General features: G+C 50.6%; 1 protein-coding gene across 1 annotated transcript in view; it reads left to right on the top strand.

Moving 5' to 3' along the window:
- The window catches only part of LOXHD1 (lipoxygenase homology PLAT domains 1), a 222,286-nt gene that overhangs the window by 147,732 nt on the left and 55,401 nt on the right, over positions 1 to 19,153 (top strand). The window contains exon 33 of the mRNA XM_054986641.1: positions 2,991 to 3,199. Coding sequence (XP_054842616.1) covers positions 2,991 to 3,199 — 209 coding nt within the window. The remainder of the gene's footprint in view (positions 1 to 2,990; positions 3,200 to 19,153) is intronic.

Below are 19,153 nucleotides of genomic sequence, written 5' to 3'. Positions count from 1 at the left end.
CCACCCCCCCGATACATTTGTGGTCAGATGAAATTACTAACTTTGCTTACCAAGTTTGCGATTCTTCTTCTTCTAAATGCAAATATATGTCCACGTAAGTGGTTTCCTATGCCTTAGTCATTCAAAGGTAATTGGCTTGGATCCCACAGAGGAATTTTGTGGATGGAAAGGATTTCAGTTTGCAGAGTGGACTTCAGCCCCTTCACCAGCAGGCCCCCTGAAATGAGGCTTTGGGGGACCCCTGAGAACACCTTGGGGAGTCAGAGGTGGGAATCCGCAAAAATTGCCCCTCCTTCTCCATCCACAAGCCCTAACCTGGATAGCCCAGGTGAGCTGGATCTTGTCAAATCTCAGAAGCTAAGCAGAATTGGCCTTGGTTAGTAATTGGATGGGAGACTGAGGAATTAGATTCAAAGAATGGATGAGGAACAGATTATTCATGCTTTCTGAAACAGGAGGCATAGAACTTGCAGAGCATTTGTTCAATGACTCAAAAGTCAAGTTTACATTTTCATACAGTGGGCAGCATATGCACTGTGCTAACCCCCCCCCATGTTAAAATTATTCTCCTATAATTTATTCTACTTTTTTGGTATTTTTCATAATTTATTCTGCCTCTGCTAGTTGGGGGGGGGGGGCTGACCTGGATAGCGCAGGCCAGCCCGACCTTGTCAAATCTCAGAAGCTAAGCAGGGGCAGCCTTAGCTAGTAATTGGATGGGAGACCTTCAAGGAAGACCAAGGTTGCAGAGGCAGGTAATGGCAAACCACCTCTTTCAGTCTCTCACTTTGAAAACTCCACCAGGGGTCGCCGTAAGTCAGCTATGACTTGACAGCACTCTTTGGTCCACTCCATCCGCAAAAATTCTCTGTGGGATCCAACCCAATAAATGGCACAGGACTGTGTTTCCATAATTTTACTGACTCGCGGTTCATAAAACCCAGTTCTTAACATTACCTGGTTTTAAATTTGAGATCATGATTTCTCTATCCATCTTTGGGTACAAATGAATGAGGCACTAGAGAGCCTTTATCAGTTTTCCTGTCCCCTTAAATTGTTCTAAATAAAAATGAGGGGTGGGGATTGGATTGGGATTGCGGTATTAGGTGCAAGGGATTTCAACGCCCCCCTCCAAGGTATGCTAGTGGTGCCATTTGTTCTGGTAGCAGAAGCGTACAAGTACGCATATATTTCCCCCTATCATGACAAATAGCATCTCCAGGTGGCTGATTAACATAGGGAAAGAAGTGGCATGCGGAGGAAATGTTAAAAGCTCTCACCCAGCACTGTGATCTTCACCCACACCCAACAATTTAAAGAAATACGAGATACAATCAGAGATCTCTAATATCTACCCTGGTTGTGTGTTTATATGAATGTTTCAAGCTGCCTCATCTTACGAGCCAAAACAATGGTAACGCAGGGAGTTCCTTGACAGTATTTTCCCAGTATTTTTCAGAACTCAATACCTGAAAACCTGACACTGCTGAAGGCCATGACATGGAAAGAGGTCAGAGAGAAAAGAGATTTAACCCTTCTGCCCCTGCACAGTTTTGTAAATTAAAACTGACCTTTTCCCCCTGGACTGTTGATAGCCTTCAAAGGGAAAGATAGCTGCTCTCGCTTTCCCTCAGATAACAATAGTGCACAGGGAAGCGGGCGGTGGTTTAAATTAAATTAGCAGAATTAAAGCCCTTCTCCCATTCTATCCCCACACCACGGCCCCTACTGAAATTAGGGGTAACAGGTATTAGCTTTTTTTCCCAAGTCTGGAAAGTTTCTGTGGAGTTAAGAGAAAATCTGGGCATCGTGTTCAGGTAAAAATGAAAATAACTTTTATTTTCACCCACCGACCTCTAGCCTCTTTGCATAGCGCAATCTAACAGCCTTAATGCTGTTAGAATAAGGATAACAGCTAGACACGCAACAAACAAACATACTAGACAACATACTGATGATGTGATCTTTGACTCTCGAAAGCTTATATCCCGGAAATCTTGTTGGTCTTTAAGGCGCTACCAGATCCGAATGTTGCTTTTATACCAGACCACAATATTTTCCCATTCTGAATATGGTACTATCCTGAGACCGTCAGGATAGACTACCTTCAGCTTTATGTCAGGAGTTATTCTGCCCTGTTGGTATTCAGCGACTAATGCTTTCCATCTGGACTTCCAGATGCTTTATAATCTCGGGCGAGTGCTGGTGGTCACCTTTCCCTATCTGGAAACCTCCTTATGGAGGGAGGATCTTAAGCATCTGTCAAAGGCATTTTCTGGGTTGTATTGTCTGTGTTGCCATGCATGTTAATGAGGATATTGAGGATTCCCATATCTCTACAAGGTGCATTCAGTTGCGATGGATAGTTCCTGCTGAGACTATAACCGGAGAGGATTGAAGGACCTTTGAACTATTCCCCCTTTTTTTACCTATGCAAAATCTCCTAGTTTTGGTGCTCGTAAAGTTTTGCCTTTAGGCCACTTCCCCAGGGATCATTTCGTAGAAAAACAGCTGGAGGAACTCATTAGCACAACTCATTAGCATAACTCATTAGCATATGCCATGCCCCTTGCCATCACCGGAAGGGTGTCATTAGCATAACTGATTTGCATATGCCACACCCCCTGACATCACCTATCCTGGCTGTTTTGGACCCAATTCTGGCCATTCTGGGCCAAAATTGGGCCCAAAATGGCAAAAGGGGCTGAAAATGGCCAAAAAGGGGCCCAAAATGGTCAGGATTGGGCTGCTGCTGAGCAGGAGAGTGATCCACCACCCATCAGAGGCCCGATCTGGGCTGTTTTGGCCCCAATCCAGGCTGAAACGGGCCCAAAATGGTCGAGTCAGATGGGCGGGTGTCCTGACCTCTCTATCTTTCTAACTCTTTGGTTCGTCCCCCTCTGAAACCTGAGGAAAGGGACAGCGCCGAATCCTCCTTTTCCACAGCTGTTCCCTGTCTGGCTTTGACTGGATGCTGTTTTTGTTTTCAGTAATTCCTTACCATGTTGTCATCACCACCGGTAGTGAGCTGGGCTCGGACACCGACAGCAGAGTTTACATCATCATAATGGGCCCTGGGAAGCTTCGGACCCACCGCCTATGGCTGGATCTCCCAGACGGCCAGACTGAATTTGCAGATGCTTCAGTGGAGAAGTTCTCTGTTATGGGGCTGGATGTGGAAGAAGTCAAGAAAGTGGAGGTAACTACAGTACACAACTGAGGAATTAGATACAGGGAACAGATGAGGAATGGATTATTCGTGCTTTCTGAAATGGGGGGCAGAGAAGTTGCATCCGTTCAAGGAATGGATGAGGAACGGATTATTTGTGCTTTCTGAAATGGCGGCAGAGAAGTAGCATCCATTCAAGGAATGGATGAGGAATGGATTATTCGTGCTTTCTGAAACGGGGGGTAGAGAAGTTGCATCTGTTCAAGGAATGGATGAGGAAAGGATTATTTGTGCTTTCTGAAACGGGGGCAGAGAAGTAGCATCCATTCAAGGAATGGATGAGGAATGGATTATTTGTGCTTTCTGAAACGGGGGTAGAGAAGTAGCATCCATTCAAGGAATGGATGAGGAATGGATTATTCGTGCTTTCTGAAACGGGGGGTAGAGAAGTTGCATCTGTTCAAGGAATGGATGAGGAACGGATTATTTTTGCTTTCTGAAACGGGGGTAGAGAACTTGCAGACCATTTATTCAATAACTCAAAAGTCAAGTTTACATTTTCATACACTGGGCAGCATGTGCACTGTGCTTAAAAAAAACTCCAAACATTAAAATTATTCTCCTATTTCTGTATAATTTATTCTACTATTGTTTGCATTTGTCATAATTCATTCTGCCTCCATTATTCAGGAGAGGGCCCTGACCTAGATAGCCCAGGTGAGCCTGATTTCATCATATCTCAAAAGCTAAGCAGGGTCAGTCTTGGTTAGTAATTGGATGGGAGACCTTCAACGAAGACCAAGGCTGCAGAGGCAGGCAATGGCAAACCACTTCTGTTAGTCTCTTGCCATAAAAATCTCAGCAGGGGTCACCAGAAGTCAGCTATGACTTGATGGCTCTCTCCACATCAGTCAATGGAGGGGCTAAAAGCTAACAGATCAAGTGGGTGGCGTTTGGAGCACTGCTTCCCCAGCCTCTAACCCAGGAGCCCCCCATGTGGCACCCACCAACACCTTTCACAGTGCCTGCCAGGTGTTTTTAGAAAGTGGGCAGGGCCAGGTGGGGCTTTTGACCAATAGGTCTTCTAATTGGCCATTGGAAATTGGATTGGCTGTGCAGATTTTTTAAAAAACCACTGTTTCATCAGCAGCTGCTACGACAGCATGAAGGTATCCGCTGCAGAACTAAAGATAAGCTGGGCATATGCAAGAAAATATTTTTAAACAGTATTTTCATTTTACAAAGTATCGTGTCAAGCAGAGCTCCTGCCTGAAATTTTAAAAGAGTTAGTATTAGAGTTATTAATAATCTCACTCCTGACATATTGGCTCTGCCTCCTGGGGCAGGCTCTTTGTGGCTACTCCCACCACTGTGTGATTGTGTCTACCACGCAGAATTCAAAAGATGTCCACAGGATAAACAGCCTGTAGGACTCCTTCTCTAACCACTGGGTTCTGAGATTTCACCAGGCATTTCCCACACACGGTCATTAATCACTTTTACAACACTGGGGCTAGAATCCCCAAAATGAAAAAAAAAAATGAAAATGCTACCTGACTTGGACATAGGAATGCCACGTCCCCTTCTCCATGGGATGCTGGTAGTGGTGGTGGGGGGGAGGTATTCATCAGCAGAAGGATCTTCATGCGTGTGCGCCAGGCACTGATGATGTGATAACATCACTACGAGAAGAGGGGTTCCCCAGTCCTTGTACCATCCCAATGGAAGTGCACACGCTCCTGGAGACATGTGATGAAGTCACTTCCGGGAAGTAACATCATCACGCCAGCCACGGGTATGCCTCTCACTTCACATGGGTCTAATTCTGGCCCATTAGGGGCCAAAATTGGCTCCAGCGAAGCACGAGATGATGCCCGCAGCCAGTGCGATGATGTCACTTCAGAACTTGACATTGTTACACCCTGCTGGGAGCGCACCTGGTGCACGTTTTTCGAGGATGCCTGCTGGTGGCAGGTGATCTGTGGGGTGTTGCCACTTCCCGCCAATTGCCAGTGATTGGCAGGCATTTGACCAACCCCTTGGAGATTGCCCACCACTGGTGGGAAGCTGGTAAGCCTACCCAGAAGTAGAGATGGGCACGAACAGCAATACAAACAAAAAAAAGCCACGAACAGCCTGATCTGCTGTTCGCAAACAGCCCAATCTGCTGTTCATGAACAAGCTGTTTGTGAGGCCCCATTCTAAACAAACAGGTGGTTGTTGCAAGCCTCATTCGTTGCTGTTCATTGCTGTTCATCAAGCCAGACAGTCTGGCACCTGCAATCAATTCCCTTGGCAACTTAGGCAGGGATTGTCTGAACTCTGTCTGAACTCCTGCTGTTGCTCTGGAAACCCCAATTGAAACCCAATTCAGCTTGATAGGCAGGTCTTCCTTTCAAGTGTGGAGCTCCAAATTTGTTACAACAAGGGAACAAAGACCAGGGGCGAGGGGGGCTCCCGGCTCTGACTTTGCAGACAGTGGAGAGGGAGAGAGACAGTTGCTGGTGGCATTTTGATAGAGTGCATTGGAGCTTGAATTTTCTTTGTGTGTGGTGGGATAGGGATCTACCCTTTTAAGTTCTAGGGCTGCTGCCAGGCTCTGGGCCAAGCTATTATTTATTATTTATTTATTTGATTTGATTTATACCCCATCCTCCCCACAGGTGGGCTCAGGGCGGCTAACATTCAAAAATACATTAAAAGTCACAAAACCATAAAATCAATAATACTTTTAAAAAGATCATTAAAATAGTCCAGGAGCAGGCTATTTCAACAAATATTGGGAGTCCGTATATGGGCATAGCATATTTATTATTGGTACCTTTCCTGCTGCCTGATCAGGTAGGGTTTCTGGGAGTGGTGCGGTAGGGATCTACCCCTTCAAGTTCCAGGGCTGCTGCCAGGCTCTGGGGCAAGCTATTATTTATTATTGGTACCTTTCCTGCTGCCTGCTCAGGTAGGGTTTCTGGGAGTGGTGCGGTAGGGATCTACCCCTTAAAGTTCCAGGGGTGCTGCCAGGCTCTGGGGCAAGCTATTATTTATTATTGGTACATTTCTTGCTGCCTGCCCAGATCAGGTTTCTGGGAGTGGTCCAATAGGGATCTTGACTTGAATGATGGCTGGAGGAGAGCCTGCTGGCCCCCATGAACAGCCAACCACGAACATGTTTGTGAACAGGGCCATGTTCATGGTTGTTTGTGAGTCCCTATTCGTGGATGACAATGAACAATGAACATCATGTTCATTTTTTCCCTGTTCATGCCCATCTCTACCCAGAAGCAATGCCATTGTGCCCGCCAGAAGTGGGCACACTGCACTTGTGCCTGGTTTGCTTGTCAGTGGTGGGTGATAGCCAGATGGCCTGCAACCTCCCACTGACCACTGGTGACCGGCAGGCAAGCAGGCAAGCTGCCAGAAGGTTGCCCACCACAAGCGGGCACCTGGGTTCCCTACTGGGACTGCACAGATACAGGATTGTCAATCAACTGACTGGCTATAATATGGGGTGGAGGGTTTAGTAGTTTGCTAGATTATAAATTATGTAGGCCTGAACCATACCGTTCTCTCCTCCAATCTTAAAAGAAAAAATCAATTTTTTTGCAACGTGATATAAATATTCATGTGCAAATTGTTTGAAGGAAAGGGAAAGAAGAGATAGATGTTAGCAGAGCTGGGAAATACAAACAATGCAGAGTTTCACAGTACAAAGATTACTGTAAAAACCACAAGACTGCAAGAAGCAATAATTAACTGTAGACCTTCCAATAGCAGAGACGGTTATGATACAGGAAGAGAGGAACCACAACAAAAAAAAAGAGAAGAGAAGAGAAGAGAAGAATTCAATAAACACAGGAAAGTACAGAGCATAAATTGCAGCTCCCCCTAGAGCCTGAGTGGACTAAATACGCCCTATATAATTATTTGTTTTAATCAAATGGCTCATATGCGAGCTCCTCTCCAGACGTAGAATGCACTGTACCGCTGCAAACTATGGAGGTTGGATTCTGGCTTAGAATGCACCTTCATCATACCCTGTATGTGTACATAAAGCCCAGACAGTGAAGATAAAAATTTCTACTCCTTTTTGCTTTGCTTTTCTATTCTTGGGGAGTTTTTAACGCGAAGGCAGTTTTTTTAAAAAGTGACAAAGTGTTGATCAGAGATTGGATTTCGTAAACGGCCTGCAGTGAGAAGAGCTTCTTGTATAATTTTCCAGCTCAACGTGGAAATTGTTTTCACAGCTTGCCAGACCTTGGGAGACCTCTCATAGGAGAGCATTAATCACAGCTCATAAGCAATGTGCACAGATCGGAGATGCCAGCACAGAAGCTCTTATGTAACTGGAAGGTTTGAGAGGCAACATTTACATAGACAATCACTCACCTCCGATTTCTAAAATTCTCAAGATGGTCTGTAGACAGTGTTGATACATCTTCTATCAGCACCCTCTACCTCATTCCTTCTGCCCCATCCTTCCCTCTCCCCACAAACTCTAATTGGAGGGAAAGGAAAGCCCTGTTAGATCAGACTGCAGGTACTCTAGAATACCATTATTTATCTATTTGCTGCATGTATACTCCGTGTTTCTCCCCAATGGTGGTACCCAAAGTGGCTTACATTGCTCTCTTCTACTATATTTTATCCTCACAACAGTCCTGTGAGGTAGGCTAGACTGAGAGTGGTCCAAGGTCGCCCAGCAAGCCTCCATTAAGAGCCATCCAGATGTTCTCTAGAAGCTCATAAGCAGGGTATGAAGGGAGCAACACTCTCCGTTTGTTCATCTCAGTTATTCACAGATTTTGAGCGTGGAGATTCCATGTAATTATTGCAGATAATACCCATTAGCAGACCTCTTGTCCCTTTTTAAAAGCCATCTCAGCTCATTTCATAAACACATCTTGTGGCACTGAGTTCCGTAAGTTAAACATTTTCTGATATATTAATTTATGTTATTTATAGTCCACTTTTCTCACTGAAGCTCAAGGCAGATTGCATGATGTAGGTCAAATATAATAATCAGGATGAGACATCCAGTAAACAAAGCAATAAGGTTTGGATTGCAGAAGTCTGAAAATGGAGCAGAAACAAAGCATAAGCATTAACGTGATACATTAAACAACACAGAAGTTACATAGCAGTTTCATACTTACAACAGACAGTAAATACTATATACAACAGCGTAGTTTGCAGTCCCTATCCAATATCATGGAGAAAAGTGAGATAAAAATGTACTAAGTAAATACATACATTACCAAAGCATCTTTCTGAACTATTTCTTTACCATACAGCTTCTTCTCTGTGAGTGGAAATTCATGTTGAGAATTACCTGAGGATGCTCAAGTGCAGGATTTTATGTGCGGTCCTCCGTTTACGTGCAGGCTGTTCTTGCCCGGTGTATGTGCATGCCACTTTCATGGGAGCTCCCTTTGTGTGACTGCATCTGCATGTGAATCCAGAGCACAGAGCATGAATTCAGCTCTGTTTTCACTGCAAGAACAAGTACTGTAGGCTCCTTTCACTTGCCAGTTTTGAGAAAGTATCAAGATCTGCATTTCAATGGAAATGGGAGGTGGGGGAAACAGAGATACTTTTAGCAGTTCAGAAAGAACTGATATCGAACGTGTGAATGTGCTCACATGGAGCAAATGAAAATGTGACCGTGTGAGCAAGTGATCTCCATTGGCTCTGTATTTTTAAATTACCCTTGTGTAGAGAGGGGAAATTGACAGATCCTTCGAGGAGGCAAAGATGAAATTAACAGACCCCCTGAGGAGCGGTCGTCACCGGCTCTGTTTTTTTAAACGATATCTCCTGGCTAACATTTGAGGCCGTTTCTGCACATGTTGAATAATGCACTTTCAATACACTTTAGCAATCCATAAAAAGTGGATTTTTTTGTTTCACACATGAAAACCCAGTTCCAAATGATGAGTGATTCCGCACACGTAGGATAATGCACTTCCAATCCTCTTTATAGATCATTTGGAATGGATTTTTTTGTGTGTGGAACAAAAAATCCACCTCAAATGATTGATAAAATGCATTGAAAGTGCATTATCCAACGTGTGCGGAAGCAGGTTATGGTTGCTTCCACACACGTTGGATAATCCACTTTCGATACTCTTTAGTGAACATTTGAAACTGATTTTCCATGTGTGGAACAAAAAATCCACTTCCAAAGGATTGCGAAAGTTCATTGAAAGTGCATTATTCAACGCGTGTGGAAAAGGCCATCGTCTCCATCACCATGTAAGATGTCTTGTGTAGAGAGACTCTTAGGGGAAAACTTACATGAAGTTGGCAGAAAAAGGAAAGTAGGGAATGTACCTGCAAGTATCCAAGCCGCTTCCCCGATTCCTGTTAACACATCAAGAATTTGAGCAGTAGTGCAGATTACTAAATTCCCCCAGCAATTCGCTCTAATTTTCGGCAGCTGTACAAGTATTACTAGGGTAATAACATCTCTAATGGGAGCAATGACTGAAACAGTTAGATAAAGTGATCAATTGTTGGGGGTGTGGGAATGGGAGAGATACGGGTGATGTATCATCCGAGGCAGAGTGCCTTATTGTTTAAAAAAGATTATTAAGATATTGAGGCTGGACTAGGAAATATTTTCTTTGTTTGAACTGGAAGAGTGAAAAAGGAGGTTGTGCTCCTCTGCTAATGATGAACAACTTTTCCTTTGAACATGATGAACTGCCAGCCCTTCCAGTGTTTCGTGAACAGATTATTCATTAGGACTGAGAGACTGGGAGGTTTCCTCGAAGTGATTGGGCTACTGTAATGATGCTGATAAGAATGTGCCTCAGATTAATCTCTTAAGTAATTTCAAAGTGACAGGCCCAACGATTCCGAGAGAAAAGACGTAAAACTGTGAGCAGTTTGTCAGGCCCTTCCAACCGTGTGGGCTGAGAGGAATTCTCCTCTTGGGGTGTTAAGCAGGGTCACGTTAGCTCTGGGAGTAGATGAGGATCCCTGCTGGGCTTAAAAAATATATGGTCTTTACTCCGTCACTCCTGAAAATTTGGTCCTAGGTGGAGCTGAGCTAAATCTCACAATTTCTCCACAAACGTTTTCGGCTGTACTGAAAATGTCTCCCCCATTTAGACTATTTTTGGTACGCCTTGTGAAAACAGTTACCTGTTCATTTATTTACAGATCGGTAGTTGTGTTGATCTTCAGCAGAAGAGCAAGATTCAAGTCCAGTAGCACCTTAAAGACCAATTAGATTTCCAGGTTATAAGCTTCCAAGAGTCAAGCACCCTTCATCAAATATGAAGATATCGGATGAAAAGCTTGACTCTCAGAAGCTTATGCTTTAAAAATCTTTTTGGTCTTTAAAGTGCTACTGGACTTGAATATTGCTGTTCATTTATGATGCCCTAATTTGCTCTCACTTTCCATTTGACCTCCGTGATCTCTTCACATAGCCAAATCTGACTAGTTGCATAATTTTCTGGTGTAATTTTTGCTTGCTACTTGATCCCTGATCAGCTATGATGAGGTATATGACCAACTATGAAAATGTTGCCCTTAACTGCCTTCAATGATACTATTGCATAGCTAAGTCTGATTGGCTGTCTAGCACTGTAACATCATCCTTTTTGTGATGTGGTCCCTGATTGGCTTGGATCACCCAAGCAAAAATCTTGCAAGTTACACTAAGAGATAACAAACGGCCCAAGGTCATCTTGTGATTTTCACAATAGTAGGGATTTGAATTAGTCTCCCCCTAGGCCACCTCACTAACCATTACACAATACTGCCTCTTAAACAAGATAGCAAAGAGTTGAGTATTTGCAATGTAAATGTTTTGAAGAGGTATCTCCCACACTGAACTAGTTATCGTTGGTCTGGACATCAAAACTGGAGAATATTAGGTTCATGGGATGTCTACATGCTTATTTCAACTCCCACCTCCAAGACTGAGAAATAGGCTGCAACTAGACTGGACTTCACCTATTCTCAGCTTCAGAGAAGCTGGTTTTGTCTTCTATCTTCAGACCCTGACTTAGACTCAAGGCTGAGAGCTTAGGCATGGAGCCTGATAGATTGCGAGCAGGGCTGGTGATTCTGGGCAAAAATTCAGAATGATGCCCTAGAATGACTGCCACCCCTTGCTATTTCCCCCACCACTGTTCCTCCCCCCCTGCCACCTAGGTCCAAGTAACGTGTGCCCTTTGTCCTGTACAAGGCAGGTGGCTTACCTGTGCTTCAGATGAAGTGGGTGTGGCCTTGCCCACCTCCAAGTGAAGCCCGGAGATCTCCCAGAATTACATCTGTTCTCTGTAAGAACAGTTCCCCTGGAGAAAATGCCTGCTTTGGAGGGTGGACTTTGCAGCACTGCACCTCGATAATGTCCCTAAGTCCCACCCTCTCCAGGCTCCATGTCCAAATCTCCAGGAATTTCCCAGCATGTAGTTGGCAACCCTAGGTGGGTATGAGCCACCACCACGGAGTTGCAGAAATAGAAAGGCACTCCTGATATATATACTAATACTCGAGGTGAATGAACACCAATCAGGAAGAAATAAGCAAACACTATATGTGGACTATTAATTGCTTTTCTATTATCTTTAAAGGGACTCAGTGTATTTGTGCATTCCAGTAAGTGCTCTTAGTGCTCAGGGACAATCCTCTATTCATCACTGCATACTATTCATTCATAGGTACGCCAATTAATAATATGCAACAAATAACAATCCATAATTTACAATAAACAGTTTACAATAAATAACACACAATCAAAATTGATAACCGTATTCATTAAACAGGCCGGGGGTCCTGTTTAATGAATACGGCCATCAATTTTGATTGTGTGTTATTTATTGTGAACTGTTTATTGTAAATTATGGATTGTTATTTACCACCACTGAGTTGGCTGCCTGAACCCCAGATAGGGTGAGTGTAAGCTGCTGCCAAGCACACGAGGAGGGACGGGTTCATGGGTGTAGGCTCCTCCCAGCATGGGACCCGGGGCAGCTTTCCCCGTTGCCCATTGGCTAAGACCACTCTCAGTCAGGGAGGGGAGGTCCAGTGTGCTTGGCTGGGACATCAAGCAAATCAAAGGGACAGAATCCACTCTGCCTCCTCAGGCCATCAACTGACCGTATTTTGGAAGATGTTTTAAAAATTAAAATAAAATCACAACAAAACAAGCACATGCAGCAACAGATTAAATGGCAGCAGGTCATTTGTTTACTCGCAAAAAAGGTGGTTTTAAATGGTGGGCTTTTTTCTTTAAAAGTTAATGGGCACATACCTGCAAGGAGCTCATTTTGCAGCCTCGAGGGTACAGCAGACAAGACCCCCCCCCTCCTCCACCATCCTTCGCCTGATCTCCTTTTTCTAAATTGTCAGCATGCAAAGCAGGGCTCTCTCAGGTGATCTTAAGAAGCAAAGGAGTCGATTTAGAGCCGAAACAGACGTGACGCATTTCACGTGCCGTCCACGCGATTGCACTTACACGTGTCTCCAGCGGGTTTTGCTGTTCACGTGCTGCCCGTGTGTTTCGGCACCCCCCCTACACGCGTTCGCGGTCGACCGTCCACGGGTTCTCGGCTGTACTTCTGTGACGCGCTTCCCTTGGCGCATGCTCACAGGAAAATGGCCGAGAAATAGGCCATCAGTTGCTGCACCTGAAGTGGCCGGCAGGTGGCGTCATGCATTGATCGTCACTATAAGTTGGCATCGCGTCATAGCACTCTATGCGCGCTGTCCGGGTTTGCCGACGCTTGTTGGGGTTTGCTGAAAGGGCTGTTCGAAGTGACGCGGGGTGCCAGCCCCAAGAGCAGCGGGCAGGTCCTGCACCCGGCATGACCAGAGCCCGCCACACGCTGACTGGCCGCATGTGTGCAGGACCCACGGCTGTGCAGACACCTGTTGGCGTCTCTGGCCTGAAGGACTGGGCTCCCCGGTCCTGTGCCCGCCGATTCTGTTACGTCTTGAGGGCCGGCTCCCCGCCTGCATGTCCGCCCAATGAACATTTTGCTGACATTCAATTCCCTGGATGGTCCAATCCACCTTTCTTTGTGGTGGGGGCGGATCTTGGGGTTGCCGAATCGGGGCGCCTCGTGATGATTGATGTGTTCCGCATCCCCTCGGGGTGCGTGGAGTGTGGCTGTGGACCGTTCGCCGAGGGGATATAACAGTCCTTCCAGACGCGAGCGCGCCGCACAGCGTGGAGCGATGCCGCCTCGTGTCCGAGCGCGCAGCCCCTGGCGTCGGTTCGAGGTCCACATGCTGCTCACAGCGATCCTGCGCATGGGCTACGCGGGGGAGCTCATGCGCGGGGCGCGGGCACGTGCACCGCACGCCTGGGAGGCGCTCTCCCGCGGCCTGGCGGTGTCGGGCGTCGCGCGCTCGCCACAGGAATGCCGTGGGAAGTTCCGCCAGCTCCGGGACCGCTTCCTGCGCTGGCGCCAGGGGGGTCAGCTCCGACCACCGCCACACCACCGCGCAATGGAGCGCCTTCAGGAGGAGTCTGAACGGTTGGCGGCGGCGGGACAGCAGCCGAGAGGTGAGCAGCTTTTCCGCTTTGCGCGCTTTGCGCCGGCCCTGACTTTCTTCGCACGCCCCCTTTGCCGGTGGGGGACAAAAAAGTGCGCGGTGCGCCGGCTTGGCGGGCCAGGGGAGCGCGGCGCTGGAGCTCTGTGTCTTGACTGTTTGCTCTTCTGCAGGGGAGGAGCACGGGGCAGAGATCATATCCGTGACCAGTGGAGAGGAGGCGGAGGAGGTGCCGGGCGCGGTTGTCCTCCGTGCGCCGCCATCATCGCCCACCGGAGTGGTGGCGGATAGCCCGATCCGCCCTGAGTCCGCCACAACCATGGAGCAAGGTGGGTCTGCAGGTGTGACACGGATGTGCGGATGAGGGCGGGGGAGGGCTCCCCCCCTGCCGCGGCCAGGGCGCTTGATGGGCCTGGCGTTGGCAGAAGTGAATCTTTTGCCCGCCCTTGAAATCCCTGAACACATAACGTTTTGTACCGGCACAGACTCATCCGGTTCCAGCGCGGGGACTTCGCGGGAGGAGGGGCGCAGGGCAGAGCTGGAGCGGGAGGCTGTGCCCATAGCAGTGCGTGGGCAGGTCGCGGTGGAGGCCTGCCTCAGAGTGTGTAAGCGGGGTGCCATTTCTGCTTCGAGAGGCGGGTGGGCCATCAGGGTTTTGGGCCACTGGCGACGGCGAAGATCTGTGGCTATGTGGTGGCCGCGGTATTGATCACCGTGCCGGCAAGATCCATTGTCCTATGTTTCCCCAATGGAGACAGGTGGGGGGGGAGGGAACCCATTACTGGAGATGGGGTGAGCTGCCGGGATGGCGGGTGCGTGGCTCTCATTGTGCTCTCTCCTGCAGTGAACCGAACCGAGGCGGCGGTGACCAGGATGGCGGAGGAGATCACGGCTATTGGTCAAGCGGTCCAGGACATGCGCCGGGACATGGCCACACTGCTGGGGAGGGGGGGGGCGGGTGACGGTGCACACTCATAAAGAGAGCCTGCTGTGATTGGGGTTTGTTCAAGCACGGTTGCGTTGTAAATAAATGTTTCTTGTATCCCTGTTTACAGTCGTTTCGTGAGGAGACCCCCCCCCACCCCCCACCTCCAGGGGCCACACTACCCTGCGCGTGCCTGGACATGTCCCGAGCTGAGAGGGACAAGGGGCTGGGGAAGCCTTCAGGTGGCTCTTGCCAGGCAGAGGGGGCACACATAGCACCCATCTTTGGCATGCAGGCTTGCTCCCTTCTCCTTTGAGGCCTACTGGCTCTTGCCAGGCAGAGAGGGCACACATGGCACCCATCTTTGGCATGCAGGCTTGCTCCCTTCTCCTTTGAGGCCTACTGGGTGGGTGCCTGGCGTGGGACGGGCGAGAAGCGTGCCTGGACATGTCCCAAGCTGAGAGGGACAAGGGGCTGGGGAAGCCTTCAGGTGGCTCTTGCCAGGCAGAGGGGGCACACATAGCACCCATCTTTGGCATGCAGGCTTGCTCCCTTCTCCTTTGAGGCCTACTGGCTCTTGCCAGGCAGAGAGGGCACACATAGCACCCATCTTTGGCATGCAGGCTTGCTCCCTTCTCCTTTGAGGCCTACTGGGTGGGTGCCTGGCGTGGGACGGGCGAGAAGCGTGCCTGGACATGTCCCAAGCTGAGAGGGACAAGGGGCTGGGGAAGCCTTCAGGTGGCTCTTGCCAGGCAGAGGGGGCACACATAGCACCCATCTTTGGCATGCAGGCTTGCTCCCTTCTCCTTTGAGGCCTACTGGCTCTTGCCAGGCAGAGAGGGCACACATAGCACCCATCTTTGGCATGCAGGCTTGCTCCCTTCTCCTTTGAGGCCTACTGGGTGGGTGCCTGGCGTGGGACGGGCGAGAAGCGTGCCTGGACATGTCCCGAGCTGAGAGGGACAAGGGGCTGGGGAAGCCTTCAGGTGGCTCTTGCCAGGCAGAGGGGGCACACATAGCACCCATCTTTGGCATGCAGGCTTGCTCCCTTCTCCTTTGAGGCCTACTGGCTCTTGCCAGGCAGAGAGGGCACACATGGCACCCATCTTTGGCATGCAGGCTTGCTCCCTTCTCCTTTGAGGCCTACTGGGTGGGTGCCTGGCGTGGGACGGGCGAGAAGCGTGCCTGGACATGTCCCAAGCTGAGAGGGACAAGGGGCTGGGGAAGCCTTCAGGTGGCTCTTGCCAGGCAGAGGGGGCACACATAGCACCCATCTTTGGCATGCAGGCTTGCTCCCTTCTCCTTTGAGGCCTACTGGCTCTTGCCAGGCAGAGAGGGCACACATAGCACCCATCTTTGGCATGCAGGCTTGCTCCCTTCTCCTTTGAGGCCTACTGGGTGGGTGCCTGGCGTGGGACGGGCGAGAAGCGTGCCTGGACATGTCCCGAGCTGAGAGGGACAAGGGGCTGGGGAAGCCTTCAGGTGGCTCTTGCCAGGCAGAGGGGGCACACATAGCACCCATCTTTGGCATGCAGGCTTGCTCCCTTCTCCTTTGAGGCCTACTGGCTCTTGCCAGGCAGAGAGGGCACACATAGCACCCATCTTTGGCATGCAGGCTTGCTCCCTTCTCCTTTGAGGCCTACTGGGTGGGTGCCTGGCAGAGGGGGCACACATAGCACCCATAGCGAGGGGTGCGGCAATGCAGCCTGCATGTTTGTGGAACGGGACACGCGGCTTGCAAGCTTGCTCTTTTCTCCTCTAGGGCCAAGCTGGGCACCAGGGGGGGGGCATGGGTGGACCTCCGTCAGGAAAGGGGGGGCTCGTGGGACTGGGTGGGTGCCTGGGTGGGGAAAAGGACAAAATGCGCATGCGCGGTCGGTTGATCAGTACTCCAATCGCCCACGTATGCGCACACCGGGTTCGAACGCGGGGCGCCATAGGCAGTGGGCGAGCGCCGTGCGCACTGCCCGTGGGGCCCCGCTAAGGGTAGCTGGTGCTATTCGGGCTTATCTCTCGCCCTGTAAGGGGGGGGCGGCCTCGGCCAACAGAGACCCCGGGGAATGGGGGGGCGTGGCCTCGGGGGGAAAGGTCCAATCGGTTTGGGGGGGTGGGAGGGTCTGCAAAACATTTGTTTGGATTGCCGGGAATTTGGGGGCGGGAATGAAGTGAACCAAAAATGTTTCCTGCAGCTTAAAAGTGGCAACCATTGGGCAAATAAACGGGAAAGGAGCCAATGGGCAATGAGCCCGAGGAAGCCATCACATCACCCCGTGATGGGGCTTTTGGGGGTCGGTGTGTGTGCTTGCTCTTTATTCTCCCAACCGCGTTCCCTCACTGGCCCGGGGGGGGGGGGCCGTCACGGTGCAGGGTGGCGACTGATAAAAGTGCACACGCGTGGATGACTGCTTGAATGTTGCGATCATCCACGTGTGTGCACTGCGGATTCGAACGCGGAGCACCGATGACAGTGAGCGGGCGACTTGTTCACTGGCCGCGGTGCCCCGCCAAGGGCAACGGGTCTATTCGGGCTTATGTCATGGCCGGGAAGGGGGCCGTTCCCTCGGCGAAGTAGGAAACATAACTTTACATGTATTGTTTTCTGATAAAATGGGCAGGGAATGGGGGGGGGAGGGCGCGCTTCCTTGCAGAAGGAGGTGAGGCAGCGTAGTTTGGGGTGGGGCGAAGTGAATGTAAAAGGGAGGAAAAACTTGTTCCCCTTTACCAATCCCCAGTGTTTGCTAAAAAGACAAGCAAAGCGGTCGTGAAAGTGTCTTTATTCAGGAAAAAAAACATGGTGCACTCAATTCAAGCGAACATTAGAAGTGCTGGAGCACAAGTCAACGAGGGTGGTGCTGGATAACAAGCAACCGCCCCCCAACCAACCCCCGTGGACCGTGACCGGCACAACTGGCCGCCACCCCTCCCCGGCCGGATCTCTCGAAAGGCCGGCGTCTCCCACCGCCCAAGCTCCCACCCTTATGCGTCCGAAATCCGCCCCACAGCCGACACCGGTTAGAAACAAAAAGTAACCCCCCCAACATTGGGAAAACACATTAATAGGAATGCCCGATCAGACGATTAGACCCCGGTGCAGAGGGGCCTCATACACCCTACAGCCGGTAGCGTCGTGGTGGGCAGCGCTGCCTTTTTGCAAACAGGTAGCCCCTAGGAAGGGGTTCGGGGTCGGCCCGGACACGGAACCTCTTTGGGCGTGGAGCGGGTGGCTCCGGCGGCCGGTTCTCATCTGCGGCGGGATCCGCCGTGGGAGCGTGGTCGGGAGCGTCGGCTGTGGGGGCCTCACCGTCTGCGGAGTCCCTGGGGCCGGCAGTGCTTGATGGTGGGGCAGCGGGGGCCTCAACCGCGGAGACCATCCTCTCCAGGAGGCGCACCATGTCGCGCATGCAGCTTTCTGCCGTGGCTGCTTGGCGCTCTGCCGCTTCAACCGCCCGGCTAAACAGTTCTTTTTGCTCGCCTCGGTCAGCAGCCTCACTCTGCCGCGCCTCCTTCTCCACTGCGCAGGAGTCGGTCAGCTCCGACGATATTTTCTCCACCGCACGCCGAGTCGCCTCCATGCACACGATCGCCTCGTTGCGCGGGCGCTCCCGGCGCCGAAGTCGGAGGTTCGACATTCGCTCCGCCGGAGACAGACGGCGTGTCCCGGCGGCCGTGGTGTCGGCTGGGTAGCGTGTGAAGAACGAGGGAGACGGTGTTAGATGGGGGCCTCCCTCCCGCAGGCACCCCGCATTCCCGACCGCACAACTGCCCACGGGACATTACTCACCGACGGTCTCTGCCGCGGAGTGGTCGCCGGCCGCTGCTGCCACAGATCGTTCTGGGAGGCAATCGCCGGCGGGCTCCTCGAAGGTGTCCTCGGTGTCCTCCGTTCCAACGCCGGCCACATTGTCGGTATCCCCCTCCGGTTCCCCCTCAGTGGCTCTGGCCGAACGTCGACGCCGGTCAACGACGGTTGGGGGGACGCCAGTGCCCATCACCCGTGGCACCACCAGATCCTGCTCCAGCCGCAGGAACCGGTTCAGTTCCTCAAAGAAGGGCCAAACCCTCCGCCCGTGTCCCGAACGACTGTTCCCGTCCACACACTCCTTGTAGCCCCTTCTCAGAGTCTTCGCCCGCTCACGACACTGCTCCCAGTCCCTGGGGAAACCCCTGGCCGCCATCTCGTTCGCGATCCACTGGAACTGGCTCACATTCCTGTAGCTTGCGGAAAGCCTGCTCTGCACAGCGTCGTCCCCCCAAATCTGGATGAGGGCTCTCGTTTCCTCGTCAGACCAGGGGGCGGCCTTTGCCTTCTTGCCTCGGGCCGCCGGGACCACCGAGAGTCCGGCACCGGTGCAGGACGTGGGGCTGGTGCTGAGGGTGATCAAGAGAGGCAGACTGCTTGCGGGTTCGGGAGGCGCGGTGGAGTCCATGTTGCGGTTGGCCGTTCTGGGTGTCCTTTGCTGGGCTCGGGAGCAACAAACGATCGTCAACGGCTGTCTTCGCGGTCAGTTTCGGGCTGCCTTTACAGTAAGTTGGAGGGGGGCGCGACGCTG

The sequence above is a fragment of the Eublepharis macularius genome, chromosome 8, assembly GCF_028583425.1.
Source record: "Eublepharis macularius isolate TG4126 chromosome 8, MPM_Emac_v1.0, whole genome shotgun sequence".
Taxonomy (NCBI): domain Eukaryota; kingdom Metazoa; phylum Chordata; class Lepidosauria; order Squamata; family Eublepharidae; genus Eublepharis; species Eublepharis macularius.
The sequence above is the reverse complement of the archived record's forward strand: the minus strand, read 5'-3'. Positions and strand labels throughout refer to the sequence as shown.